The 13,160-nt window shown below is 41.8% G+C and overlaps 1 protein-coding gene across 1 annotated transcript in view; it reads left to right on the top strand.

Annotated features, from left to right (window-relative positions):
- Positions 1-12,368, top strand: part of AVL9 (AVL9 cell migration associated) — a 207,990-nt gene extending 195,622 nt beyond the window's left edge. Inside the window, exons 14-16 of the mRNA XM_029589795.1 lie at positions 5,718-5,771; positions 6,216-6,304; positions 12,230-12,368. Of these exons, the coding sequence (XP_029445655.1) occupies positions 5,718-5,771; positions 6,216-6,304; positions 12,230-12,345 (259 nt within the window). The 3' untranslated portion in view covers positions 12,346-12,368. The remainder of the gene's footprint in view (positions 1-5,717; positions 5,772-6,215; positions 6,305-12,229) is intronic.
- The last annotated feature ends 792 nt before the right edge of the window (positions 12,369-13,160 follow it).

Raw genomic sequence — 13,160 nt, 5'->3', positions numbered from 1 at the left:
CTCTTCAGGGGCAAGGACAGTCTGTAATTTCTTATTCCAAAATCTACTCAACTTGGATAGCTCACCCGTTTGCCTCTGTTGTTTGCATAACATGATCCATTGAGATATAGATTTCTTGGATTCTCCTATACTTGCAGATTTGGGTTGCACCCTCCAATTCATTGCCTTTTGGCCTTTATCAACTGTCTTCATACCTATCATTACTGGGGCATAGTCTGATATTAAAATTACACCAATTTTAGACTTTTCTATCACTGAAATAGCTCTTCTGAGATCAATAGATAATTCAATCTCGAAAAGCATGTATGAGGATTCAAATAAAATGTGAAATCATACTCCCCATGATGTAAGGTCTGCCATATATCCACTAATCCCAATTCTGCATTCATGAAATTCACTCCCATTTTTTCTTGGGACAATCTATACTAGAATCAGCAACTTTATTAAAATCCCCTCCGTTATCAATTTGTATTCATAGAACTGCAACAACGCAGATACCAAATCCCCAAAAATAACTTGAGAATAAATATTAAGGGCATATAGGTTGCAAAAACCCAATTTTTGTCCCAGCAGCATTCCAAACATTGACATATCTGCCGCCTTCATCAGTTATTTGATGTTCCAATTGAAAAAGTGTCTGTCTGTGAACAAGAATTACTTCTCCCTTTTGTTTGCGTGTGTAAGATGAGTAATAGCATTGTCCCACCTAATCTTTTCAATGTACAGTGGACCATCGAGATACAACTGGCTTGACATACAAACAACTTGGGTCACAACCAAAATTTTAGTTTTGAGTTACAACCAAAGTCTTGAGTTACAACCTGAATGCCGGGCAAGGCCATGTGTATCCACTCGTGCGTGCGGTTGCTTCTAATTTGGCATTTTTTCCTGTCAATCGTGTTTTTTGGGGCTTGGTGTGTGGGACTTCTGCTCTGTTGTTGCAGTGATTGGCTGCTGCTGCTGCTGCCGCCGATGAGGCCTGTCCATCTCAGGCGCACCCAGAGCTGCAAATGTTCACAGGAGCACATAGGCAGACCCGGCATGGCATTGCAGCAAGCAACAGCATCACTGGTGACCAAGGAAGCTTCTGTGCAGCAGCAGAATGGGAGTGTAGCACTCAGCTGGCTACAGCAAGGTATCAGGAGGGGAGGCATGAGTATGCTTGGAGGGGGAAATGAGTGTTTGGGGGCCAGATATATGCTCTGAGGGGTGGGGAGGGGGGAATCCTCCCCCTCCTTCCTTCCTGCAAACCAAAGATGTCAACTTGAATGGTGAGTACAGTATGAAATTGTTGTTTCTGGTAGGCTAGGCACATTTTATAACTTTTTGGTGAGTACACTAGGAAGATTATAGCTGATTCTGGTAATTACGCACATTATACAACCCTTTTTTATTATGAAAATGTTAGGTAAGGGGTGCTTTGGGACGTTCGGAACGCATTATGGGTATTTATTTCTTATGGAAAATATAGTCTTGACTTATAACCAACTTGAGTTACAACCAGCCCTCTGGAACGAATTGAGTTCGTAAGTCAAGGGTCCACTGTAATGTTCCTCCTCATTCAGATGCATTCCCTGAAGCATGACAAAATGTACTTTGTGCTTCTTGAACATAGTATTTTTTTGTTTGTTTTTTTTTTTGCTTAATTGGGGAATGGATCCCATCAACATTTAACGTATAGAGATCATATTAGCCATGCCCATCTAGATACCATAGACATATAACAAGTTCCGCTAGTACGGAACTAGGTGAGTAATAAAACTGGAACCCAAGACCACCCAGCTTCGGCACCTAGGTAGAATATATCTAGACCTATTTTTCCTTTGCACAGTGCTCTTAGCTAACTCCATAAATATATATACAATCACTTGTCCCCTGATGGTCCGCAGCAATAACATACATACCCATTCGTACACCCATGCACATCTCCCATCCCCCACTCCTTTTTCCTTTCTTGCTCATCACTTCCCTCTCGCTCTCCAAGGGACACACCGCCAAACACACTCACCGCCTTAGGGGGTGTACCTATGCTGATTCCCCCAAGTATAATGCATTAACAATCTATCTTACTAGATAAACGAAGCTTGACCGACGTGCCGCAAATGCGCAGTAGAGACCAGCTCTACCGCGCATGTGCGGGCGAGCACGTCGGTCTGAGCCAGCGTCAGAAAGAAAAAAAATGGCGGCGGCGACGGCGGTAGCGGGCGGCGGCGGTAGCGACGGCGGTAGTGGGCGACGGCGGTAACGGGCGGCGTCCAGTGGCAGCAGCGGGCGGCGATGGCGATAACGGGCGGCGTCCAGTGGCAGCAGCGGGCGGCGACGGCGGTAGCGAGCGGCGGCGGTAGCGGGCGGCGGTAGCGGCCAGTAGAGAGGGAGGGAGAAGAGAGAGAGAGAGGGAGGGACGGAGAGAGAGAGTGGGAGGGAGGGACTGAGTGGGAGGGAGGGACTGAGTGGGAGGGAGGGACTGAGTGGGGAGGGAGGGATTGAGTGAGGGGGGGGGACTGAGGGAGAGGGGGGACTGAGTGAGAGGGAGTGGGACTGAGGGAGAGTGAGTGGGACTGAGTGAGAGGGAGGGAGGGAGAGAGGGGGGAGGGAGTGACTGAGTGGGAGGGAGGGATTGAGTGAGGGGGAGGGACTGGGGGGAGGGACTGAGTGAGATGGAGGGAGAGAGAGGGAGGGAGGGAGAGGACGGAGGGAGTGGGACTGAGTGAGAGTGAGTGGGACTGAGGGAGGGAGAGGGAGGGAGAGAGGGGGGAGGGACTGAGTGAGAGGAGAGGGAGGGTGGGGAGGAGTGGGTGTGGGGGGGAGGAGTGGGTGAGGGAGGGAGGGAGGGGGTGGTGAAGAGTGAGGGGAGAGAGAATGAGGGGGAGGTGAGAGACAGAGGGATGTAGCCCGTTTTAACGGGCTTAACTGCTTGTAATACTATAAAATCAAGTATAAACATTGTTAAAGTTTGAAATTTATGCCAGCTGTATCTGGAACTGAACAACGATCCTTTAACTCCATGTACAACATGCTTCATCTGGACTCCATTGGCTCCCATCTCAAAAAAACACCAAGGAAGTGTGAGGACTATAAAAAAAAATAACAGTCCGCAAGAAATAAGAAAATAGCCATTTCTGCATGGAATAGTTGGTCTCCAACACCGATCTTTCTCTCACAAGCTCATCGGTAGATTAGCTATATAGTAGTAACCACATAGATTCTTGCTCATCTCGCCAAAGTAAGCTGTTGTAATAATTCCATCCCATCAAGGAAAACTATGATGAATGCAAAAATAAAAATAACATAGTCTACAAGAGGTAAAAAAAAATAGGCATTTCTGCATGAATTAGGCGGACTCACCGATCTCCTTCTCATAAATTGCAGTGCCCACACAAGTCCATGCTCACCCTGCTACGTTGAGCTGTTGTAGAAATTTCATCACTACAGCCTTCTCCACAAATATCTGCATACGGCCTTCATAGTGCACTCTTAATTTTGCCGGGTATAACAAGGGTAAACCTAATACCTTTCTGATGGAGCGCCAAAAGACCTGCGCCATCTCTCTGCGCAGCGATACTACGTGCTGGGAAAAATCATTAAACAGCTTATAGCCATTGTGTTCCAACGAGCATTTCTTGCGATATGCTTGCAGCAACCAGACCGTGTGCGTCCAATTGAGGATACGGCTAATAAACGGCCTCAGCCTGGTATTATGATCTCTCTGCGGACCAATTCTATGGGCATGCTCACACACAATTTGTTGTTATGGCCGACCAGGTCTAGCTCACGTGGCAGCTGTATCTCATATAGTTTGACGAGCTCCAACTCTTTCACTGTCTCCGGCAAACCAGTTATACAGAGATAATTTCTACGACCACAGTTCTCTTGCTTCTCTATTTGCTCTGCCATCCACCGATTCCAAATCTGCAGCATGGTAATTTGTTGTTCTACCTGCGCCATACGATCTTCGTGCCCTGATATTCTTTGCTCAGCTACATCCAAGCACCACACTTGAGCCTCAGTACTTCCTTTTAGCTCATCCATCCTGACTGGATTGGAGCTTAATGAGGCTCTTATCGAATGTCGCTGATACTGCTGGAGCATTTCCTCCAACATAATCGCCACCACTTTTTCACTGTTTTCTGCTGCGGCCTGCGTCACATCTCCCGTCTGTGTTTTTTTCTCTAATGCCATGCTGGAGTTTTGCACTCATATCCCCACACTTAATCCTTTATAATGCAGAAACCACCACTGTGAGCCTTGATGAGCCAACAAAGTGTTGCACTTTAGAACATTTTTAGCCAGCTAATATCAGAAACAAAGGGAAATCAGCTAGGAGCTCTCTCCCCATATGACCAGTCAGCCAGCAACCATAACCGGAAGTCCCTTTATGCTCACAAGTTCCTTGTAGCATTCAGTACCCTGGTTCAGACTGCATTGTGTCATATATTGTGGCAGAATGGGTATGTGACGAACAATGGAACACCTCTTTGGTTGGAGGGGGGCCTGGCCAGTTAAGTTTCACTCCTTCACCACTTCCCCTGTCCCACCCCCCCTCCTCTACTTCTCTCTCTTCATTTCCTTCTATTACAAACCCCATTTCCCCCTCCTATGCTGATCAGCAGCAAGAGGAGAAGAGCAGTGGTGTCTTGGGCCACTTCCTCCTCTGCTACATGGCCAGACTACTGCTTTGAACTGCGTGGCTGTACAGAGTCCCATACAGTTTAAAAGAGCGGTCATGCCCAGAGCTGCAGTGGTGGAGGATAAGGTAAACTCATCACTGCTCTCCTCCTCCTGTCGCTGAACAGCTGCTGCCTGCCCAGCCTAGCCTCTGATCTCCTACAGTGATTCTGCAGGTATGTGAGTGTGTTAATATAACATACAAAATACAAGGCACAAAGAAATTTTAAGCCGTAGCTGTTGCGTTCTACTGTAACTATAGCAAGTTTGTCTAGGTAGTCACTAAGAAGTGTATAGCTCTTAGGAAGCCTTAAACAGTATTTACCATATTTATTTTGGATTGATACTGTAAATTTTATTGACTTTTGCCTTTTGTTTAGTTTCTTGTGCTGAAGCTTATGCCCTTTCCTTTTCAAACTAGATTGTATTTATGTTTCCATAAAACTATACCATAGGTCTAGCTTTTAATATTAGGAGGCTTGTTGGGTCTGGGTTCTGCTTCTGATAAGCATTGTAAAGGAGTTTTTTGATGGTGGAAAAGTGTTTACAATTTAGGAGGAAGCCACAAAACAAAAACAAAAAAGTAAATAATTTAGGTAGTATAAATGTTGCCATCAAAAAAAGAAAAGTTGTTTAGAGCAGGAGAACAATTAAAAGAGCAAACAGCGCAGCAATGCACAGATTAATCAGTTTAATTCAAAGTACTTCTAGTAAGGTATAGATTAGTATAACAGAGCAGTGACTTCCACCTAATTTACTTTAAAACATTGTAGCACAGAATATTGTGTGGCAGTGTTAAACTCATATTAGTTTGGGGTTGCTGATCTGTCTATGATGTAACATCAGTCAGGACTTTCTTTTCTTATGTGGAGGAGATTAAAACACACTTTACAAATGGTACAGTAATACATGATATGTGGCATTTATCAGAAGTATTTGTTTCTGAACTTGTAACATCTGATCTCCTTGCTAAACTGCTGTCTGCCTTGTTCCTGTTTTTAATTATCATAAAACCAGTAAACCAACTCATCTTTCTTAAATTACTTTTCCAGTCATCCCTTCCAGGGGCAATACAGTGTATCTGACATGAAGTTAAGGCTTTCACAGTAAGTTTTTAAATATACAAAGCATGAAAAATATTTTTAAAAGTGTACCTCTGTGGTGTGTGTGTGTAAGGATTTCCTTGGAAAACTGTTATTTTCTCTGAAGATACCTGCTCATTAGTTATATAAACCCTTGACCTTTCCCATTTGGAGTTGTTCCCAGTTAAATCTGTGTTACTGGAGCTGAAAGGAAGCAGCAGGCTTGCAGTAGCACAGGAGCTCCCACACAGATGTTGTAAGGCCTAAGACCTTTCCAAAAAATTCTGGAATCAATGTTTTGTTAGGCTTTGAGTACAGCTGCATCTCCAACTTATGTGACTGGTGAACTGCTGTCTTCAGAGAGCACCAGCTACATGTCATCAACTTTATTTTTAGACTCCTTTTATGCTCTGAAAAGATGAAGGAATAGGCTTTAACCATTTGCTTATTTATTTATTTATTACCTAGTTCTGTACAGAATAGTGAACGGGGCAAAAAGATTGGCAATGCTGTGGTCACTACAAGCCGGAGTGTTGTACAGACAGGAAAAGCTGTTGGTAAGAAATTTCTTCAGCCAAAACCAAATGTGAGCTAGGATCTTTAAATTCTGGGTTCTCACTACTGTATTACATGCACTTAGAGTTGAGGGACTATGCCTTCAATTGATGATTACTTTTGGTCACCATTGCTGTTACAATGGAAGAGATAAGGATTGAGGGGTGCCATCAAACATGACTGGAACAGAACCTGGACATTTTTTTTTTATCCTTTTGGGCCTCCAGCTCAATGGGAGCCAGAACTTGGAATGCTGGTGCCATGAGTCTTCATTTGCAGTTACCCAGGGATTTTATCCTCTTTCTTATAAACTATCTCCCCAGGACCCCCAATGTATCTAATCTAGTCATTGCTGTGACAGTCCATAGGCCAGGGATCATGCACCAGGGCTCCTTCTGGAACCATGCAGTTACGGGCCCTGAATCCAGCCATTAGGTGTCAGCCTGGAATGACGATAATCACTTCCATCGTCCAAGAGCTGTGAACATTATCTTCACAGCATCTCCAGCCTAACTCGGGGATTGAAATGGGAGCCTTCTGCATGGCAGTGCCTGGCCCAGCACTTAGACATTCTAATAAATATAAGATTCATTATGGGATTGGCTAACCAATGTACTTCATTCCCTCCTAAAAGTACACGAGAGTATGAAACCTTAAGTGAATCTAGTGGTTTTGTTGCCCTCTGTTAACAATAAATGCTTATATAAATGAAGTATTTGGGATAAATTCATAGTATTTTCCCACATCTTTACGAATGTGTTTCCAAGCTTTGTGCAGTATTCTAAATCATTCAGCCCCAAATGGTTTGGGATTATCATGGGTCTACTATCAAGATTTCCAGTAAAGCAGTAGCACAGTTCAGGTTTTCTGTTTCAAGGTAGTTTTGTCTGATTTTTAAGCCTTTTTGAGGGGTTTTTTGCTTCTTTTTCTTTCATTAATGAACAAAGATATAGAACAAAAAATGTGCTTGAGAAGTTCAGTCTTCTAACATGAAAGTTAGTAGTAAAGGGACAATCATATATTCAGATAGTTTCTGAAATAAACTCCTGAGTGCCCAACTAGTATAATCATGCATCCTGTTCTTTTTTTTTTTTCTTTTCAAATAAATAAGTTATTAACATGTGTGTACCATTTTTAAACTTCAAATAAAGCCCTCATTTTTGTTCTCTGCCTTATTTTTGACTAGATTTTACTACCATTTTGCATTTTTGAGGAATAAAAAGTAGATTCTTTTTATTTTAAAAATGTGATGGCAGAAAAAGACCATATGGCCTATCTAGTCTGTACATTCCACACCAAATAATTCAGCTTTACAATACCTACCTCATCCTCTGAAATCCTCTGTGTTAGCATTATGTTTTCTTGAATTCAGATAACATAGTAACATAGTCATGACGACAGAAAAGTCCAAGAGGTCCTTCCAGTCTGCCCAGCAAGTTTCTTAATGGTAGTAACTGTTCCGTGCAGGTTACCCCTATGTTTCTGTTAAGGGTAATAACTACTGCTCTGTGCAAGTTGCCCCCATGTTACTGTTAAGAGTAGTAACTGCCACTCCATGCAGGTTATGCCCAAGCCATATGTTAAGGGTAGTAATATTTACAATCAAAAGCAAGCAACTTTCAAATCCATAACATTATTACTGCTAGCAAGATTTTTAAGGGGCAAGCAGCCTTCATGATAATTCAGGCAATGCTGCTTGAATGCTTTTGGACTTGTCCATAGAAGCAGTCCTGTGCTTTTTCCCTAATATCTGCATATCAGTACCCTGGACCGTAAAAGTCAGGGCCCCAGCATTGGTTGTTGTCTGATTCCAATTCCCCCTTTTGCCCCCACTGTCGAAGCAGAGGTTACATTTTGCTTCAAAAGCATCAAGGCTGACTGGTTAAGGGTAGTAGTCCTTATACCGTCTGTTAAAGGTAGTAATTGCCGCAATGGTAAGGTTACCCCCATGCACCCTTTTCTTCATTCTAACCTCTAGAGGTTTATCCCATGCTCTTTTAACTTTATTTACTGTTTTCGTCCTTGCCACCTCTTCCAAAAGAGCATTCAAGACATCCAGATACTGTTCTTGTCTCTACGATCTCCATGGGGAAGACCGTTCCATGCATCTTCTACCCTCTCTGTAAAGAAATATATAATTAGATTACTCCCAAGTCTATCCCTTTTGTACCTAAACTCATGACACCTTGTTCTAGAACTTCCTTTTCATTGAAAGAGTCCCGCCTCCTGTGCATGGAAACTTGGAGACATTAATCACAACCTTTCACCCAAAAAAACCACTGTATTCCAGTGTTACCCTAGTGTGTATCCACAAATTCAAAACCATGGTACAACCGGTCAATTTTAACTAATATGAAATCTTTAGCCAAATCTATATGTGGGCCCCTTACTCTAAGGGTCTGAATTGTAACACAGACTCTAATGTGGTATAGGGTCACCTTACTTTAATTACAACATCATTTTTTTGTTTTTTGTTTAAATTTTTGTTTGTATGTTAAAAATTATTGTTGCTTTCAAGTCTCAATAAATTGTTAATTCTCGCTTCTATCACAATATTCAAAGATACAGGAGGAACAATGATACTCATCCAGTCCAATCTTGGTTGGTCTCCTGACACGATCGTGTTTCGGACAAAAGTCCTGCCTCAGGGGGTTTCCTTCAGTATCTGCATCTAAGAGCGTCGTCCCGTGTTGAATGTTGCGAATCTTCACCTTCTTATACTCTTGGCTTTCATGTTCATCTTAATTCTGCGCCAGCCCCTTTGAGCCGCGTCTGCTCTTGGAATGGCATACCGCACAAAGGGATCTTTTTATATCACAAAACCGGAAGTTGCGTCATCGGGAGCAACAGTCTCCTTTTACGTCGGATTGTCTCTCTTAATATACAGTATCGCCGCCTCTTCATCTTTTGAACCAGATCATTCAGATAGTATTCCAGACCTATACCTTTTAGTATCACACAAATTAGTTATAGTCAAAAACTTGACATTCTGTGACGTGCCATACTCATCAGTAGTCTTCTTTCACGTCGGCTTCTTTTAATACCTCCTCCACGTCATCGGTCACATGGGCTTCCTTCATAATGTAAACCAACATCACGTCAATTTACAAGCTCTCTATCACGTCCTCATCTTTTGGAGGGAGGTGTATCTAATGTCCCCCATCACGTCGTCACTTCTGCCTTCGAACGCATCGGACACATGAATCATAGATCCTCTAACTCGCAACTTATCTTGATAGAAAGACAGTCTCATTGATCACATAGATCTCTTACTCATCTTTAACACAAACAATCGCGTTGCTTGTCTTCCATTGAGGTTGCGTAAGATACGTATGCCAAGTGTTCCAAGTAACTATTTCCTCACATAATCATTACTGCCTTCAAGCATATCTCAAAGATCAAATCTTTCGCTTCCACATCATTGTATAATTTTATTGTCTCAACCAATCCCTCAATTGAGGGTAGTACTTTCAAAAATGTCTTCCCCAATTCTCAACATCAGCGGGCTGACAGGGCAGGGTCCCTCATCACAGTAACAGACAGTACTTAGTCAATAAATTAGCGCTAAATGAGAGAATACCAATTGATCTTCTCATTTAATCCAGACGGATCCACTGTATTTAACCAGTAGATCCAGAATTGTTCGCGCATATTTAAATGCAATTGAATGTCTCCCCCGCGTGGGCCACAACAGCAGGGACATGGTGGTGAAATCGACGTTCGCGTCTACAGTAGTGCCCCAGCCATCGGGTGGCCACCAGGTGTGTGGCCACTGCGACATGTGTACCCTGGCAGTGACAGGGAGACAGTGGCAAGTGCAAACTCAGACAGGGTCTTAAGACTAAATGGATTCACAATTTGTGATTCAGAACAGGTCATTTATGCCATCCAGTGCCCGTGTAAACTGCTATATATCGGTCGGACTAAATGTAAGATCAGAACAAGATTAATTGAGCACAGAAGCTGTATAAAAACTGAGAAAGTGGCAGCGCCAATGGTACAACACTGTGCTACATTTCATCACAATTTCACAGATTTAAAGTGGCTAGTCTTGGAGCAGGTGAGTATGGCACGTCACAGAATGTCAAGTTTTTGACTATAACTAATTTGTGTGATACTAAAAAGTATAGGTCTGGAATACTATCTGAATGATCTGGTTCCAAAGATGAAGAGGCGGCGATACTGTATATTAAGAGAGACAATCCGACGTAAAAGGAGACTGTTGCTCCCGATGACGCAACTTCCGGTTTTGTGATATAAAAAGATCCCTTTGTGATATAAAAAGATCCCTTTGTGCTCTCCAGAATTGTACACTGTTTTCTAAATGAGGTCTCATCAGGGACTTACACAGAGGCAATATCACCTCCCTTTTTCTGCTGGCGATTCGTCTACCTATACACCCAAACATCTTTCTGGCTTTTGCCATCACCTTATCTACCTGTTTGGCCACCTTAAAATCATCAGATAGGATCACTCCCAGATCCCTCTCTTCTTTTTGCTTAGAAAAATTTCACCCCCTATGCTGTACCTCTCACACATGTCCATATGCCCTTGTTTTACAAATGTTACCTGCTGAGGTCACCCTTCATTTGTTTGAGTTCATTAAAAACTTTTCACACCATTACAGAGGACAACAAAATCAGAAAGGGATATCTCATTGTTTGGTTTCTGACTGATTCACAAGCAATAGTACTTTTACTCTGTTGGGTTTTTTTTTTTTTACCTTGTGCCATTTTAATACTGATTCTAGTGACCTTAAAAAAAATGTTATGTTCAGGAAACTGAAATTCTCCATTAACCCAAACAAGCATAAGCTTCCATCAAAGTATATTGCTCTTTTTGTGACTATGGCTTCCTGCCTAGTTAGGAACATAAGAACATAATTTGTATTGGAGCAGTGCTTTCCCGCTCAGTCTTAGAACATAGACCAGAGGTGGCCAACTCCAGTTCTCCACAAATTGGCCTGATTTTTAGGTCACCCATAATGAATATGCATGAGATATATAAGCATGCACTGCTTCCATTGTATGCAAATCTATTTCATGCATAGTCATTGTGGATATCCAGATAATGAGGCTGTTTGTGGCTCTTGAAGGACCAGAATCAGACACACCTGGCCTAGACTCTTATGGTATATCCTGAAAATCAGACTTGTTGGATGATTCTCCATGACCAAGCTAGAAAATAGATTAAACACCACTTAGCAATGTCACAAAGGCCATTGTATACACAAGGTGGTATTCATGTTGAGATACTACCAGTCTGCAGCAGGTTCAGAACCAGGATCTGTCAAATATATTATAAAACATAGTAGTTCAGCTATTCAGATTGCTGTGATAGGAGGATGTGGAGTGCTAACATTCCAAATTATTTCAACTTTCAGGTTAACTGTTTACAAAGTAAAATCCTATTTGTAACCACTTAAATTCAAACCGAGGATTGCCCAGTTGTTCTCATATTGTCCATGAGATCTATAATCAAGCCCTTATCCACATTAACCCAACCATTCTTATTAATCCTGTATTTTAAGTGAAAGTTGACAACTATGCAGTGTTTATGGTGGATAAATTCTCACCAGGAAATAGGTTGAGAAACCATAAAGTCCATTTCAATTCACTTCCAAGCTGGAATACTGCTGTGTATTAATCTATTATGCCATCTAGTTCCAACTTTCATGAAATTTAAATAACCACAAATGTCAACCCTCATATTGAGGTAGGATTTTTCTTTTCTGTGTCTCCTTACCCTGCAATAAATTCTTGATAATTCAGTTTTTCCAATGCACACAGAATGGAATAAATTCCTTGCTATATCGGGCTCCTAGTCTTTTCCTCCTCATTGTGTTTTGAGAGCTTTTGTTGAATGTGAACATTTTTGGTTGTTGAGAACTGTTTTGTTTGACATGTATGTTTTTCTTTGTCATGTAGGTCAGTCAGTGGGCGGTGCATTCACAAGTGCAAAGTCGGCCATGTCTTCCTGGCTATCCACATTCACACAGTCAACCACACATGGCCTCGGAGACCAAAAGGAGGGGAAGCATTGAAACTAACAACTCGTTTCACACTGCTGAATGATTTTATTTTATTGGTTTGGTATCGCGTAGGTTGTATGATGTTTCCTAAACGGTACACAATAGGAATTGACATTGTTGGACCAAAACAGAGTATTGTTTACAGGGCAGAGAAGTTTTCTGGCCATCCCTCAGTTCTTGTTAGAAGCAAGTATAGATGTGCCTGTTTCTTTCCACATAGTTGGAGGCTGGGTAACAACATTTAAAATTGTATCTGTATAGAGAGTTTGTTTGAAATGACTACTTTTGTTGAATCTGAGCCTTTACAAACACATTTGCAGATAGGCCTTGTTCCAAGATTGAGTGAATGTGTTCAGATTTATGCATTACCTTGCTGGACAATATTGCTTTTATAAAATGTAGTTACTTTTTACATTCATAAAGGCCAAAACATTTGTAATTTTTTTTTTGTTTACTGGGATTAAGCTATGTGTTATATATTCAGAACGAAGATTGGGCCTGAGGGATGTATTAGGAAGATGAGCACATAGACATGGTCAGTACTCAACTGTGGATCAAATGATTTTGAGTATAATTCATGGATCTGATTGTTGCCAGGACACATGTGCAAACAAACTACTCATATTAATTATATGTTAGGATCATGTGATAATCCAGTACAAGAAATAGCATTATGTATGTTGGTGGTACCAAATTAGTTAAAGCATATTTTGAAGTAAACTTATTTGAAAAAGGGAATGCATATGGCAAATATGGGCTGATAGTGATGTTCAAAGTGGTAAAATATTCTCTTCAATAATGAAACATTTTCTGAAAGGGCAATAGTT

This window comes from Rhinatrema bivittatum, chromosome 2, assembly GCF_901001135.1.
Source record: "Rhinatrema bivittatum chromosome 2, aRhiBiv1.1, whole genome shotgun sequence".
NCBI classification, from domain to species: Eukaryota; Metazoa; Chordata; class Amphibia; order Gymnophiona; family Rhinatrematidae; genus Rhinatrema; species Rhinatrema bivittatum.
This window is presented reverse-complemented; position numbering and strand designations above follow the sequence as displayed.